General features: G+C 44.6%; 1 protein-coding gene across 2 annotated transcripts; it reads right to left on the bottom strand.

The window, feature by feature from the left end:
* Positions 1 to 10,350: 10,350 nt before the first annotated feature.
* Positions 10,351 to 13,319, bottom strand: arf6a (ADP-ribosylation factor 6a). 2 transcript variants are annotated; one of them, XM_056580674.1, is made up of 3 exons: positions 13,095 to 13,319; positions 12,630 to 12,948; positions 10,351 to 12,451 (listed from the first exon to the last, which is right to left on the bottom strand). In XM_056580674.1, exon 3 carries the CDS (start codon positions 12,260 to 12,262, stop codon positions 11,735 to 11,737), a length of 528 nt encoding a protein of 175 aa, XP_056436649.1. In that variant the 5' UTR covers positions 12,263 to 12,451; positions 12,630 to 12,948; positions 13,095 to 13,319; the 3' UTR covers positions 10,351 to 11,734. The 2 variants fall into 2 exon arrangements, with proteins under 2 accessions (XP_056436649.1, XP_056436650.1); XM_056580675.1 differs by lacking the exon at positions 13,095 to 13,319 and having other exon boundaries at positions 12,630 to 13,088.
* Positions 13,320 to 13,656: the final 337 nt, after the last annotated feature.

Genomic DNA, 13,656 nt, shown 5'->3' with positions numbered 1-13,656 from the left:
TCTGTAGCATAGGGTACAACAACAGCTAGCGGTAGGGAGTGGGTCGTACCATGCGAAGGAGGGGTGGTCGATATAAACTTTCTCAAATTGCACGAAATACTATGGCATTGAAGGAGGGTGCACCCGTTTTGAAATATGATTTAATAAAGTGTTTTGTTTTTTTCTGCGCAAAGTAGAACATAAAGGTTTAAAAATAAGTTACGGTTACACATTTAGGCGTGGATGCCCCCCGTTATGCATGGGATTGAGGAGGTCCCGGCGAGAACCCGGGCACTGACTCATGAAATAAACTACAATTCTCTAGGCATGTGTTGCCAGTCAAGGCTTCGTTTCCCTTCCGGTCATCTTTCTGTGTCAGAATGAAGATCAGATGTCGCTGGGAAATGATATGATCGGACGTAATCAACTTACATTTGTGTTTTTTCCCGGTTTTTGTGTGTGTGTGTGTGTGTGTGTGTGTGTGTGTGTGTGTGTGTGTGTGTGTGTGTGTGTGTGTGTGTGTGTGTGTGTGTGTGTGTGTGCGCGCGCGCGCTCGTGTGTATGTGCGCGCGCGTGTTATTCTGGTTAGGATGTGGGTCACCACCGCGATCAGACAAGCCATCTTCTCATTGTCTTTATTCGTTTGGGTAGAAAATTGTACATTTAGACATTAGTAATTTACTCACCACATCTCATTTCCCTTCACCTCTTTCACTCACACTCACTCACTCACTCACTCACTCACTCACTCACTCACTCACTCACTCACTCACTCTCACACACGCAAACACACACACACACACACACACACACACACACACACACACACACACACACACACACACACACACACACACACACACACACACACACACACACACACACACACACACACAAAACCGACACACCCCTACAGTACCCATCCTTCCTTGCACCTCTCCTCTCTTTCGCTCTCTCCCTCTCCACCTCTCTCTCTCTCTCTCTCTCTCTCTCTCTCTCTCTCTCTCTCTCCCTCCCTCTCCCTCAAACACACACACACACACACACACACACACACACACACACACACACACACACACACACACACACACACACACACACACACACACACACACACACACACACTCAATCTATTCATCTCCACACAGTAGGACATTTTTTATGAAAGAAATTATGCATTACTACTAGATAGCTACTCATACGTTCTGCCACCACAAGAGGGCAGTGTATAAATACAATAAGTCTCCACAAACACCTTATCTAAAAGGTGAATGTTCTATAACATATGAATAACGCCATGATGGCCTATATCTTAACATTGGCTAATGGTCGCAGTGTTTGGTTGTGGTTTATTTAGTATTTAATCAAGTCATCCCTAAATCAATCCATTTCCGAAGTTGGTAATGCACTGTAAAGTTCATCCTTTGTGGGATCTAATGGATAAGCAACTCGTGTGTCAGCCTGCGGGAATCACACACTTGGCACGGGCAGCAAAAGTATCACTTATACATGTTGGACATCAATCCCAGCAAGTCTGGTGTCCTTTGTTGTCATAGTTCTTTGATGAGGTGGAAAGCCGACCTTCTTGCTAGGGGAGATTTGGATTCAACCCAACCGCCCTGGATTCGCCTGTAAGAGAATCCCCATCTTCAACGTAACGTCATCATTGGCCGACGTTAGTTGAAACAGTAGACCTCACTGTGGCACCACAGCAACATGTACAAGCTTGCATGCAGAGCGAAGGCCGAGCCACTTGGAACTCTCCAGAATGTGATGTAATGTTTGCCTCTGCTAGCCCTACATTTTCACACAAGCATTTTGTTCCGCACAAGCACATTCACATACAAAAACGCAGAGTGGTGTGACTACCGCTATCGCCTTGAAAATGGAAATGACGTTTCACTTTGAATAATGTGTTGGAACCACAGGCAGCTTTTGATGACACTAACCAAACCAGTTGCAAGCACAGGCCCAAGTCAAAGCATTTTAGTTGAGTTTTATTGTCCGATGTGCAGTATAACATGCTTATGTCTGCACATTGAAATTTGTCAGGTGGTAGGTTTTGTTTCCTAGTGAATTAAGACTGAAACCTAAACTCCTGAATTCATTTTTTATTATCTGAAAAGAGACCATTTATCAGAAATGCTGTATTTTCTTCATAGAAGTGGGTTTCTATTCCCAACTAGCTTTGCTTTGGCCTGCTCAATGATATACTGATACATTCAACCTCTTATCATTGTTAAAAGCACATTATTCCTTGAAAAGTATCGATCCTTTGTTTGTGTTATGCTGTGAACCACAAAATAGTATTGTAAAATAATCATGTCTGCAATCACTCTCTTTCAGGGAGACCCTCTCCACCACTCCCAACACAGGGGGCAGGGAGGGAGGTCAGGCCTAGAATATCGTTTCCGCAGAACAGCATTCTGGGAGTTGTAGGATTCAAAACGTTACAAACAGAACTTGTGCAGTGCATCCGGTTTAAAAAAAAGGGGAAATAAAACCACAAACAACAGATGTGTATACTGGCATCTTCACATCCCCTACGTGGGCCTGTTCCTGTCTCAAATACACAGACAGCGTGACACTATTCTCTGGCAATTGCGCTCGACTCCCTCACGGTTGCCCTGTCAACCATAAGGCTCACATCTGGCTCCCTTCGGCCCGTAGACAGACATCCTCTGCAGCTGGATAGTGCCGACACCTTGTGTTCATGTGTGATAAACAATCTTTTAATGGAAAAAATACAAAGTTAATCAAAATTCCAGCTGATGGACAGCATGACTCCGAATGTCTAATTTAAATGCCATCATGCGCGTGAAATAATTCAGGGGAAGGTTCTAGAACTGGTTTTCGTATTTGCCCAGCGAAGGATAGAACCACTATGGATCAGCTCTGCCATGGTCGATAATAAGCAATCATCTGAGGCATGGAACTCCCAGCATAACACAGACCTGCCCTGCTGCTCAGCAGAAACTATCTATGAACCATATTTGGTACTGGCTAGACACAGAACTGACTTATTGTACATGTGGAATGCATTACTCTTTCTATCACTATGTGAAAATCGGTGGAAAGATTAGTTTCCGTTCCAGCAAAAACAAAGTTGAATGAATGCGTGGTGATGGGTTGTTCTGAAGCGAACGTGTGTCTCTTTGAGGAGCACATGCGAGGTGATGCATGCAATGGCACACATCACACAGCATGGCTATGGTCTGAGCTTCGCTACCTGTTTCACATCGGTGTCTGTCTCACATCGGTGCCTGTCTCACAACGGTGCCTGCCTGTCTGCGTGTGTGTCTGATTGTGTGTCTGTGTATCTCACTTCCCTAATAGGATGATCTTTACTTTAAACAATGAGATTGCGTGTGTGTATCGTAGACACACACAAAAGGTGTGTGTTTGTGTGTGTCTGAGTATCGTCGATTGTATACAAAATAAGTATTTATGTATGTGTGCTTGTGTGTGTGTGTGTGTGTATATGTGTGTGCATGTGTGTGTCGGTGTTTATGTGCATGTATGCAAGAGTGCGTGTTTCCATGGCACATGTTTAGGTGAAAGTACGTGAATGCATGAGTTTGAATGCCACATCGTGTACACATGGGTTTGTGGGTCTCTGTATGTGTGTGTGTGTGTGTGTGTGTGTGTGTGTGTGTGTGTGTGTGTGTGTGTGTGTGTGTGTGTGTGTGTCTGTGTGTTTGTGTGTGTGACTGCCACTTTTGTTTCGATCTCGTCACGATTCACCCTCTCCAAAAATGTGTGTGTAGCAGCAGCAATCTGTCAAGGCAAATCTTCAGCTTTCATGGCCTCAATGGTTCTCAATCCCAGTGAATAATTGATGACAATAAATACCCAGCCGAGGCAATCAAACTCTGGGAGGCGTCATCGCAGGGCGCGGAGACAGTGTTGAAGACTCTTGGATCTGCAAGAGTCTTTGTAAATGTCCCCATGGAGACAAGAGCAAACAAAGAAAAGGTATTCCTGCCATTGCAGCTCTCTCAACATCCCGTGTTTGTACAGTTTCTTCAGTGTGCTCTTGTTAAAGAGACCAGAGGGCAGTTTGGTATATTAATAGCCCCCAGAGCAACAACAAAAAAACCAAAACCCATGAATATTGCTTACTGACACAATAATTGTCACGTTGGCATCAGAGTGGGAGTATTTTTTATCTGTGTGCATGTGTGTGTGTGTGTGTGTGTGTGCGTGTGTGCGTGTGTGTGTACCAAGGACGCTAGTTAACAGGTGGGGGCTGTTTTTTACAAGCTCTGCCTTGGTGGTATCTCTACGACGATCATCTGGGACTTCATGTGTGATAAAAAACCTTGCCCTGCTCTTGCATGTAGCAGGGCAAGACACAGCAGATAGTAATAATACGTGTAGCCACCACTCAGATAACAATCGCCTGCACAACAGGCTCAACTGGTAGCAGTAGAAGTCCGTCTCCCGATGGAGACGGACGATAGATTCAAAAACACGATAGATTCAAAAACAGGTTTGTTGCAACGGCGTGGCAGAGTATGAATGCCATTGTAACATATGCTGCTTCTTTGTTTATGGCATTATGGCAACAGCTAGCAACACGGATAACCACACACACACACACACACTGTGGCATCCCGCCACGGAAGCCTCGGCCTGGACAGGCCCGGGGTACAGTAAAGGACTGGGTGTACCACCCCCACCCACCAGCCGGCGATGAAGAGCAGCCCTTTCGGCTCCCCAATCAGGGTGATTGGGGGACACCTGGCCGAAAGCGGAGGAGCCATTTTAAAAGGAGGCACAGCACAGCACAGCTCGGTTCGGGTGCCGGAAGGAAGGGCTCGTGGCAGCGAGAGAGCCTAGAGGCCCACGGAGGCCCTAGAGACCGCGACTCCTTCCTTGTGTGATTGATTTAAGTTGATTGTCTGAAATAAATGCCTGAAATGGCTTTAACCCCAATGCCGAGCGAGTTTTGTCAGTGGATTCCGGCTCAACCGAGCACCGGGATACCACAACACACACACACACACACACACACACCCACACACACACATTCCTAAAAAGATTAATGGATGAGCAGATGGACATGCAGACAGACAGAGGGTAAACAGTCAAGCAAATAGTTCCACATAGTTAGGAGGATGTTGTGATTGGCGCACCAGATATGAATGTTTTTTCATTTGGAAAGACTAAAGCATGACACGAGCACCTTAAGAAAGGAGGCACCATGCTGACATCAACATGTTCTTATGCACAGAAACAGGAACAGAAACAAACAAGTCCACCAAACACAACGCAAGACCGATTTTGGTTGGTGAATCGTTTAATTTTACAAAAATGGGTCATGAAATCGCAATTAGTTACAGAACTATTTGAAATGGCCAAGAAGGGCCACGTCACGTCTTATAAATCAAAGCCAACTCAAACATATTGAGTTGATTCAGTTGTCATTGAACGTGTTTTTTGATAAAAAAGGGTACTAATTCTCTGATTCTTGGACCAGGGGAGAGAACACATAAGCCAGCAAAGCAGTGAGAAATCTAGTTGCACCTGCTGTCACAAATAGACACTTCAACAACCAGGAAGAAATAATTTTTTTACACCTATAATTTATGCAAATGAACACACACGCGCATGCAGACGCACACAATCACACACGCACGCACGCACACACACACACACACACACACACACACACACACACACACACACACACACACACACACACACACACACACACACACACACACACACACACACACACACACACACACACACACACACACACACACAGCTGTTGGTGTTGAATATGCTGACTGCTCCGAACAAAAGCAGATGCCTCCTTAATGAGAGTGAATGGAAGGTGGGTGTCTGTGTGTGGTGGTTTATTTTCAGATTGCGTTTGGTCGGAGGGTTATTTCAGGGAGGATGTTGCTTCTCGCTGTGTGTGGATGTGATTTGTGTGCGTGCACGTGAGTGTGTGTGTGTGCGCGTGCTTTTGAATGTCTGTTGGTGTGTGCACTGCACAGAGCGACATTTAGAGTCATTGGCATCCTGTTCAGCCCTAAGGTGATCCACAGCAGACCATCATTACATTAAATGTAAACGGCCACGTCTATTTCCCTGGCGTCTCATTTAACATATTTAGATTGAGTTTGAGGAGAGACAGGCCGATAACATAGCCAATTCCAAACAATTATAGGGGCCGTGCTAAAGTGTATAACAGAGTACGTCACGGATAGCAGCAGGTTAGAAAATGATAAACCAGATTACGGTATATTAAACCACTTTTCACCTGCTATACTTGGTTACAGACCTGTTTGCCATTTTGCTGACCCTGGGTTGACTGTGATTGTGTAATGATAGAACACCACAGGTTGTACAATTAGGAGTATTCCCTTGTTTCACATTGCACAACCCCTTCTTCCCTGGAAGCCAATTTAGTTAATTACACTGCGGATTAATGAACAAACTAACCTCAGTGCAGCAGAGCTTCATCATTAATCTGATCCGGGCCCAAGTCACGAATGACTACAGCACAGGCACAACTCATACGTGGAACATGTATGTGTTCTTATATTTTCTAATCGAATATGAGGATTGAAATATAATTCACTTCCTGTTGCAAGCCCACCCTGCTCGTTATTATTGAGTTTTCATGCGTTACATATACGATCATAAATGGTCTTTATGCTGAAACAGACTGTTCCAGAAACTCTGGTGTGCATCGAAGTGAAATATTATTCAACTCTGCCAAAAGCCATTCCTTTTCGCCGTACAGTCAATCTACTGTGCCTTCAACTCTAAAAGGTCCATCCAGCCGTGTCAAGCGTGCAAGATCTACACCTCTTAAACAATCAGTTTTTCATTCAAATGCAAACATACTTGGCTTTGATAGGGCTTGTGGTTATCAAAAAGTATGTCAAGAATGAATTCCTTGTCTGTGTGCTTGCCCTTCCAAGGACATTGCATTTTTTTGTCCTACTAATGTACAGACTCCATTCGTTAGGTCTGGCAGCATGGCTCATTTCTTTTGCCTGCATTGGCTCCTATCCCACCGAGGGCACAGCCAGATGTGCCCTCGCACACACACACACACACACACACACACACACACACACACACACACACACACACACACACACACACACACACACACACACACACACACACACACACACACACACACACACACACACACACACACACACACACACACACACACACAGGCCTCTCTGTAATTGTTAGCACATTTGCCAGGCCCACAACCCTGCAACGTGTACGGGGAACTCTTGGAGTAACTGGGAGCCGCCTGCGGCCAGGCGACACCGCAGGGTGCGTTTACGGGGCAGATGCTAAAACGGTCTCCTTGACGACCAGGACAGTGAGATTTGTGGAGGAACTTAAACCCATCTCTGGTTCGATTGCCTCGGGTGCACGCCGCAGTATTCAACTTATTTTACTGTCCAAAGTTCAAATAGACACAATAACTCATTTGGGTATTCCCAATAAAAAATATTTATAGAAATAAATTAAATACAGGCACAGAACTCGAAAGGACTGGTTTACGAGGAAATACAGCGTACAGGATCTTCTTTCGGGCACATTGTTGGGTCCACAATCCCCGCAGCCTAAGCTGTAGGCATCCTTGTCTTTCATGTTTGAAGGACGCTATACAAATAAACTTTCCCTTCGAGGACCTGGCCCTTGAGTTAGAAGACCCTACCTGCTCTGAACAGGAGGGAATCGTTTACACTTTAAGGGTACATAGATTAACCATTAACATTAGATCATGCAGTGACACACCATTATTACATTATACATGTCGGATAAACCTAACCTAATTGAATAATGGAAGAATAAATTCCTTAATGAACATGAAAATAGAACATTAGCAAACTGGTAATGAACTGTTACTAATGAAGTTACTAATGTAATTAATAGTTAATTATTGTACGCATATTGTTAAGTGTTACCAGTGATTAAAATGTAGCGTCCGTTACCTGTAGGCCTATACATTTATTTTTTTCATAAACTAGAGAACGAGGAGTTATTGTGTCAAATGGTTGATGGAAAAAGCTAGCCAAAAACTGGCAAGCTAAAACAGGGCTATGCTAAAGCAACGATGAAACAAGGTTAAACACGTCTGATCTCAAGGACTACTTAGTAGACAGCGCCAGTGGTGGGAAATTAATCATCATGGGAAGATTAACAGAACTGCAAACACACCTGTGGGATAATCTTGTTCGACTCATACTTGGAGAGGTCCCTAGCCACATGGGGATCCAGCCAAGATGAGGGATGGTTGGTTGCAACAGTGACATGTCAAATGCATGTTGTCAGACAAGCCTTAGGTATCCTGTTCAAGGATGCCTCCAGATAGACTGTGGCCGTTGGGGTGAGACCCCAGAACCATTAAGCTGGGGAGTTTAACACCCTAACCCTTAGTCTAAGCTGCCCTGTGAATTCGTCATACCATTGTGCCTATTATTTCAAAAGTGCTGTGTCAAAAAAAAAAAAAAGGATTTACGTCAGGGCTTCTGACACATAATTAGGAAATCTTCAAAGCATGTTATTAAACTGTTTGCAAAGCAAACAAAAGATAATGGCCTTGGTACTTCAAACATTGGGTGCGAGTTGTATACCAAACTCACTTTGCATCTACTGTACACAAGCTGACTAGCATTATTTTACCTTTGGAATTTCCTGGAGTTTGATAGATTTTATTATTGTGGCTGTTCATATGTGGCTGAAGCAATGATGTCCCTGCTTTGGGTATCACCCGTCCCATTTTGTAGCGGTGGGGAAATAAAGTTGAGATTAAAAGTGAATTGGAACGCCTGAGTAAACAAATGACATTTTGAGTAATGGGAAACAGTATTGTTCAATGTGCACCCCCCCCATCAGGAAAAAAAAGGAGTACAATGGAGCAGTCCACTCCCACTCTGCAGCACACAATGGAAGTGCTCAGGCTTAAGGCACAACACAAGAGATAAAGTGAAGCAGGTCTACCCAGTCTCTCATTCAAATCATGCACATAAGGCGGAAAACACTAATCGGGAAAAAACAAAACACATGTTCCTGAAGGTATTTCAAGGACAACCTGTAAAACCCAATACATCTTAAAAGAGGTCAATCAGCTTCACCACGTTAAACAAACATCAAAGTTAAAGAGATCAACAAGCTCCGTGTTATAACACAGGAGCCCCAGGTGAGAGTGCCAGTGGACGGTGGTCAAAGTGGGCCGGCGCATCTGCTGCTGAGTGCGGTGACAGCTGGAAAAGAGACCTGTGACATGTACATGATTCAGCGTTCCCCCGCCACCAGAATTGCAAAGTACACCCAGTTGCTTTTGAACACGTATCTTACTCACTTGTAGTGAAAAAGGAAATGGTGCATTTGTGATGTTTCCAGTTCCACCACCTATTAACCACCTGCCAAGTAAGAAAACACCACTAAAGATGAAATGAGACATTAAAGTGGATACCAATTCCTAGTCTTTTTTGGGCGGGGGACGCAAACTTCTGTTTTTTGGAGAAGAAAATGGCCAGGGGCACGTGTCATTGCCTGGCATAACTTCAGTGCACTGTGCTTGTCACATGCCTCCCAGCGGGTCAAACTCCACTCAGTCGCAGAACAAACACTGGCTGAGCAAATACAGCCATTCCACACTCACGCAGAGGGAGAGATAGGGGCGTGGGATTCCTTTAGAGGACTAAGAGATCGGGCCTGGTGTGTTACCATGATTGAACATTAACCTTAAACCTCTGGTGTTCCAAAAGCCCTTTTTTTATGCAAATCCCAAATGTCCCAAAAACTTTTGCGTAGTAAGACTTACTGCTGTGAAAAAGTGGTTTCAGTCATACATTCTCCCCAAACAAATAGATTCTACAATCTCACTTCATTTATTTGACTTTGAGTCAGTTTAAATCCGTTATGTGGCATATTTGAATTTGAACCACTGATAAGTGTATGAATTATGAAGGACATGAGTTTCGTGTTCAACAGAAAAGGTGAAATGAGTACACCAAAGTCTTTCATTTGATTGGAAACGGTATGAGTCATTCCCGACCATGACACCGTCTACATTAGACATTTCAAATGTTCCTTTAATGTTGTGCTTGCTTTGTATGAGGAAGAAAAAAACATGCTATTTTAAAATAATGGCGTAATACACTTAACCCTAAGGCATGAAGGCGTCACCGATAACGACTAGGTTGAAACTAGAGATCTCATCACTTATTCAGTCAGTGTGACTCACAGCGGAAAGGCAACTGGTACGGTTTTACCGCACACTATTGCTTAGTTTTTAATTCTCTACGTCATTAAGTCACCCCACACCAACTTCCTCCTTTGAGGTCTCGCATTGAAAAGGCTTCGCTTGAAAAGTGGTCTGGATAACCTGTTTTTATTTTAAACAGCATAGCAAGTGGAAACAAAAATAAAACAAAAAGCCTCTTGCCTATCTATAACCTTTGAGCCGAGGTCACCGCACGCGTTTATTTCAGAACGACAACCGCTGGAAAAACCTGATTGTTTAGAGAAAAGAAAAGCATTAAAGCACTATGGATGCAGTGGTAGTGGGAGACTTCATTTAACCCTCACTGGGGTTCAAAAGTGGATGACAGACAGACAGACAGACAGACAGACAGACAGACAGACACAGACAGAGAGACAGACAGACAGACAGGTGCGGAAACACACAGCCCCGAAGCGTCCCTTCTTTCCTGTGAAACTTGGTAGGTAGTTTTGCAACACTGCTGCAATGCAGACTCAGCAGTCAGATTCTGGCTGCAGTGAATGTCTCGTGTCTAAGGGGCCACCTGTAACTGGTGGCCTCCCAAGAAAAGGCAGCTGAACCTTCACGTATTCACTCATGGAAGCTCTTGAGATGGGATAAGGGAACAGGAAAGGTGGTAAAAAATAAACTATGTCAAACAAAGTAAAGCATATCCACATCACAGTGTCGTTTTTTTTTATCGTTTATCCAGCATCCAGATAAGTGTCTGTGGAATGAACACGTAGACATCATGGATGGAATGACTGCACCCAAAAACACACAAAATCCGCCAATTTCCCCATTGCAGACATTGTTTACAATCACAATTGAAAAGCCATGTTTGTGCGAGGTCCTGAAATGGTCGTTATGCATATACTTAGACTACGGTGGGCAGTTTGACCGGCCAACTTGTTTTGCTGATGATAGGCCGTCCTTTCTGGTAAATACACGGACATGTCAAACATTCTCATGGTCTCCCCCGACTTGTGGAGCAAAAGTCGGGTTATGTGAATACTGTCAAGGCCGACTAGAGGGTCTGTGTTCCTTATCAAAGCTATAATTGCAAGCTCTAGCACAAAGTTAAAAAAGATTCTTGTTAAATGCAGAAAGGAAAAGGGAACTAAATTGCAATAAGAGCTCAAAGTATAAAGGTTATGTTGTACTTAAAAAGTAATGATTATACAGACGAGTAAGTGAAATACTACAGAACCAAAAGCAAACAAAATCCAGCCCAAAATAATCGTCTTTTTGCCTTCAAGAACTTCGGAAATATGAAGAGCCCGTTGTTATCGAAAAAAGAAAAAAGAATATAACCGGACTGTTTTTTCTCGTTTTACATTTATGAAAAAAGCTGATTATTTTTTCCATTTCAATTACTTCAGAATCTTTTCTAATTCTTTCTTTGCCATGTGGGGGGGGGGGGGGGGGTCTTCATGTTTTTAACACGTTATCCTTTAAGAAGAAGAAAAAACAGTCTGATCCGGAATCGCATGGGCATTAAGATTTGTGGTTTGAGGTTAGCCAGGTCAAACCCTCATAGAGTCCATCCCCGGTGGTCGCGCACGAGGGCTGAACGTACCAATTCCTGTCCCGGATGCGGGTCAGGCCCAGCTTCTCCTGGATCTCGTGGGGCTTCATGGCGTCCGGCAGGTCTTGTTTGTTGGCGAAGATCAGGATGATGGCGTCCCTCATCTCCCGGTCGTTGATGATCCGGTGGAGTTCCTGCCTGGCCTCGTCTATCCGGTCCCGGTCGGCGCAGTCCACCACGAAGATCAGGCCCTGCGTGCCGGTGTAGTAGTGTCTCCACAGCGGGCGGATCTTGTCCTGGCCGCCCACGTCCCACACGTTGAACTTGACGTTCTTGTACGTGACGGTCTCCACATTGAAGCCCACAGTGGGGATGGTGGTGACGGACTGGCCCAGCTTCAGCTTGTAGAGGATGGTGGTCTTGCCGGCCGCATCAAGTCCAAGCATCAATATTCTCATCTCCTTGTTGCCAAAGATCTTCGAAAGAATTTTCCCCATTTCGTTGGCTTTTCATAAATACCTCCTTGGAAGATGAACGGTGTGCTCTCTTTGGAGAGTAATTCTTTGTGCTTTCGGTAGAATATAAACGGACTATAGTCTCTCAGGCACAGTGTTGTGACATCCAAGTGACTTTTCACGTGATAGAAGGAACACTTTTGACAGCTGTCAAAATGTAGAGGTGGGTAACTGCCACAAAGAGAACAAGGAGTCTTGTATTATTATCATGTCCCGTATGAATTAAGCAGCTAACAAATAGTAATAGTGTAGATTGTGTAATCGGGGAATGATTAATATTATCTCTACTGTTAACAAAAAAAAAAAGAAATGTCGGGATATATCTCCAATTCTTTCAAAGACTACTTACTTCAGAATCGTCGTTTGGAGAGTAGTTTCCCGTGGATTGGGACCCAAAAAGGGAGAGGCGATGAGTCAAAGGACCGCGACTATCGCGCCGTGTAAATGAGGCCCTGTCCAAGCCCAGAGTTCCGACTTCCTCCTCGGCCGCCGGGTGTCAACACTTGCTCTCAGAGGCACTCGATCGCTAAATTCAAAAACACCGAGGTTTCCTCCGGTAACATTCTCGTGGAAACCACTCGAATCACTCCCAACGGCATCTGCGTCGGGACACCAAGAGGCAGCACGCCCAAAAGGTCATCGATTCATCCGACTTTCCGCTCCCTACCCTGTAACACAAGAGCGGTTCGGAAAAGGGAGGGGTGTCAGCGCCGGAGCACAACTTTAGGTCGTCGCCGCTGTTACACGGGCGGTCCCTCGAACAATAAGAGCATTCTTTGAGATACAAAAAACGTTCAAATGTAGACTGACAAACCTGCGACAGCGGCAGCCCCCGTCCCCAAGTTCTTTCTCCCCGTTCTCGCCTCTCTCTCTCTCTCTCTCTCCCTCTCTTCGCCCCTGCTCTCTCACAGCCGAGCCGTTCAGTCACACAGCAGTACAGAGGCAGAGCGGTGTTACCGGAAAAGGTGCGGACCTAGATCACCCGCCACTTCCTCTCCGTTGCTCATGCGCTACTACGCCAGTGGCCCCGCGCAGGCGTACTAGTGCGAACTAGCACGAACCCTAACGACACAAAAGTGCAAATGGGCGCCATTTGAATCTGGCCGGTTGTTGATTATATCTGACTTTTGATTTGTTGCCGTAATCTTCGTAATGTTTAAGGTGCAGAAAATTACTTTGTTAAAACATGGGCTGGGGTATAAGACACACGATTCAGTTGATGGCCTCACGAATCATGCTCAAAGTTGTCCTCATTAAACCAATTTGCAAGTTTTTTCTTTGGAAGTAACGTTGGTTGCGCAGTAAAATATTAGTATATATGTTGTTATTGTTATTATTATAGATTGTTTTGATAAGCTGGGCTGGCTATTCTAATG

This window comes from Gadus chalcogrammus, chromosome 21 (assembly GCF_026213295.1).
Source record: "Gadus chalcogrammus isolate NIFS_2021 chromosome 21, NIFS_Gcha_1.0, whole genome shotgun sequence".
Lineage (NCBI taxonomy): Eukaryota > Metazoa > Chordata > Actinopteri > Gadiformes > Gadidae > Gadus > Gadus chalcogrammus.
Note: the sequence above shows the minus strand (reverse complement) of the source record. Positions and strands in the feature narration are given on the sequence as shown.

Bases quoted from the DNA above. Each gene is read 5' to 3' on its own strand.
- arf6a (XM_056580674.1), bottom strand. From the start codon at position 12,262: ATGGGGAAAATTCTTTCGAAGATCTTTGGCAACAAGGAGATGAGAATA.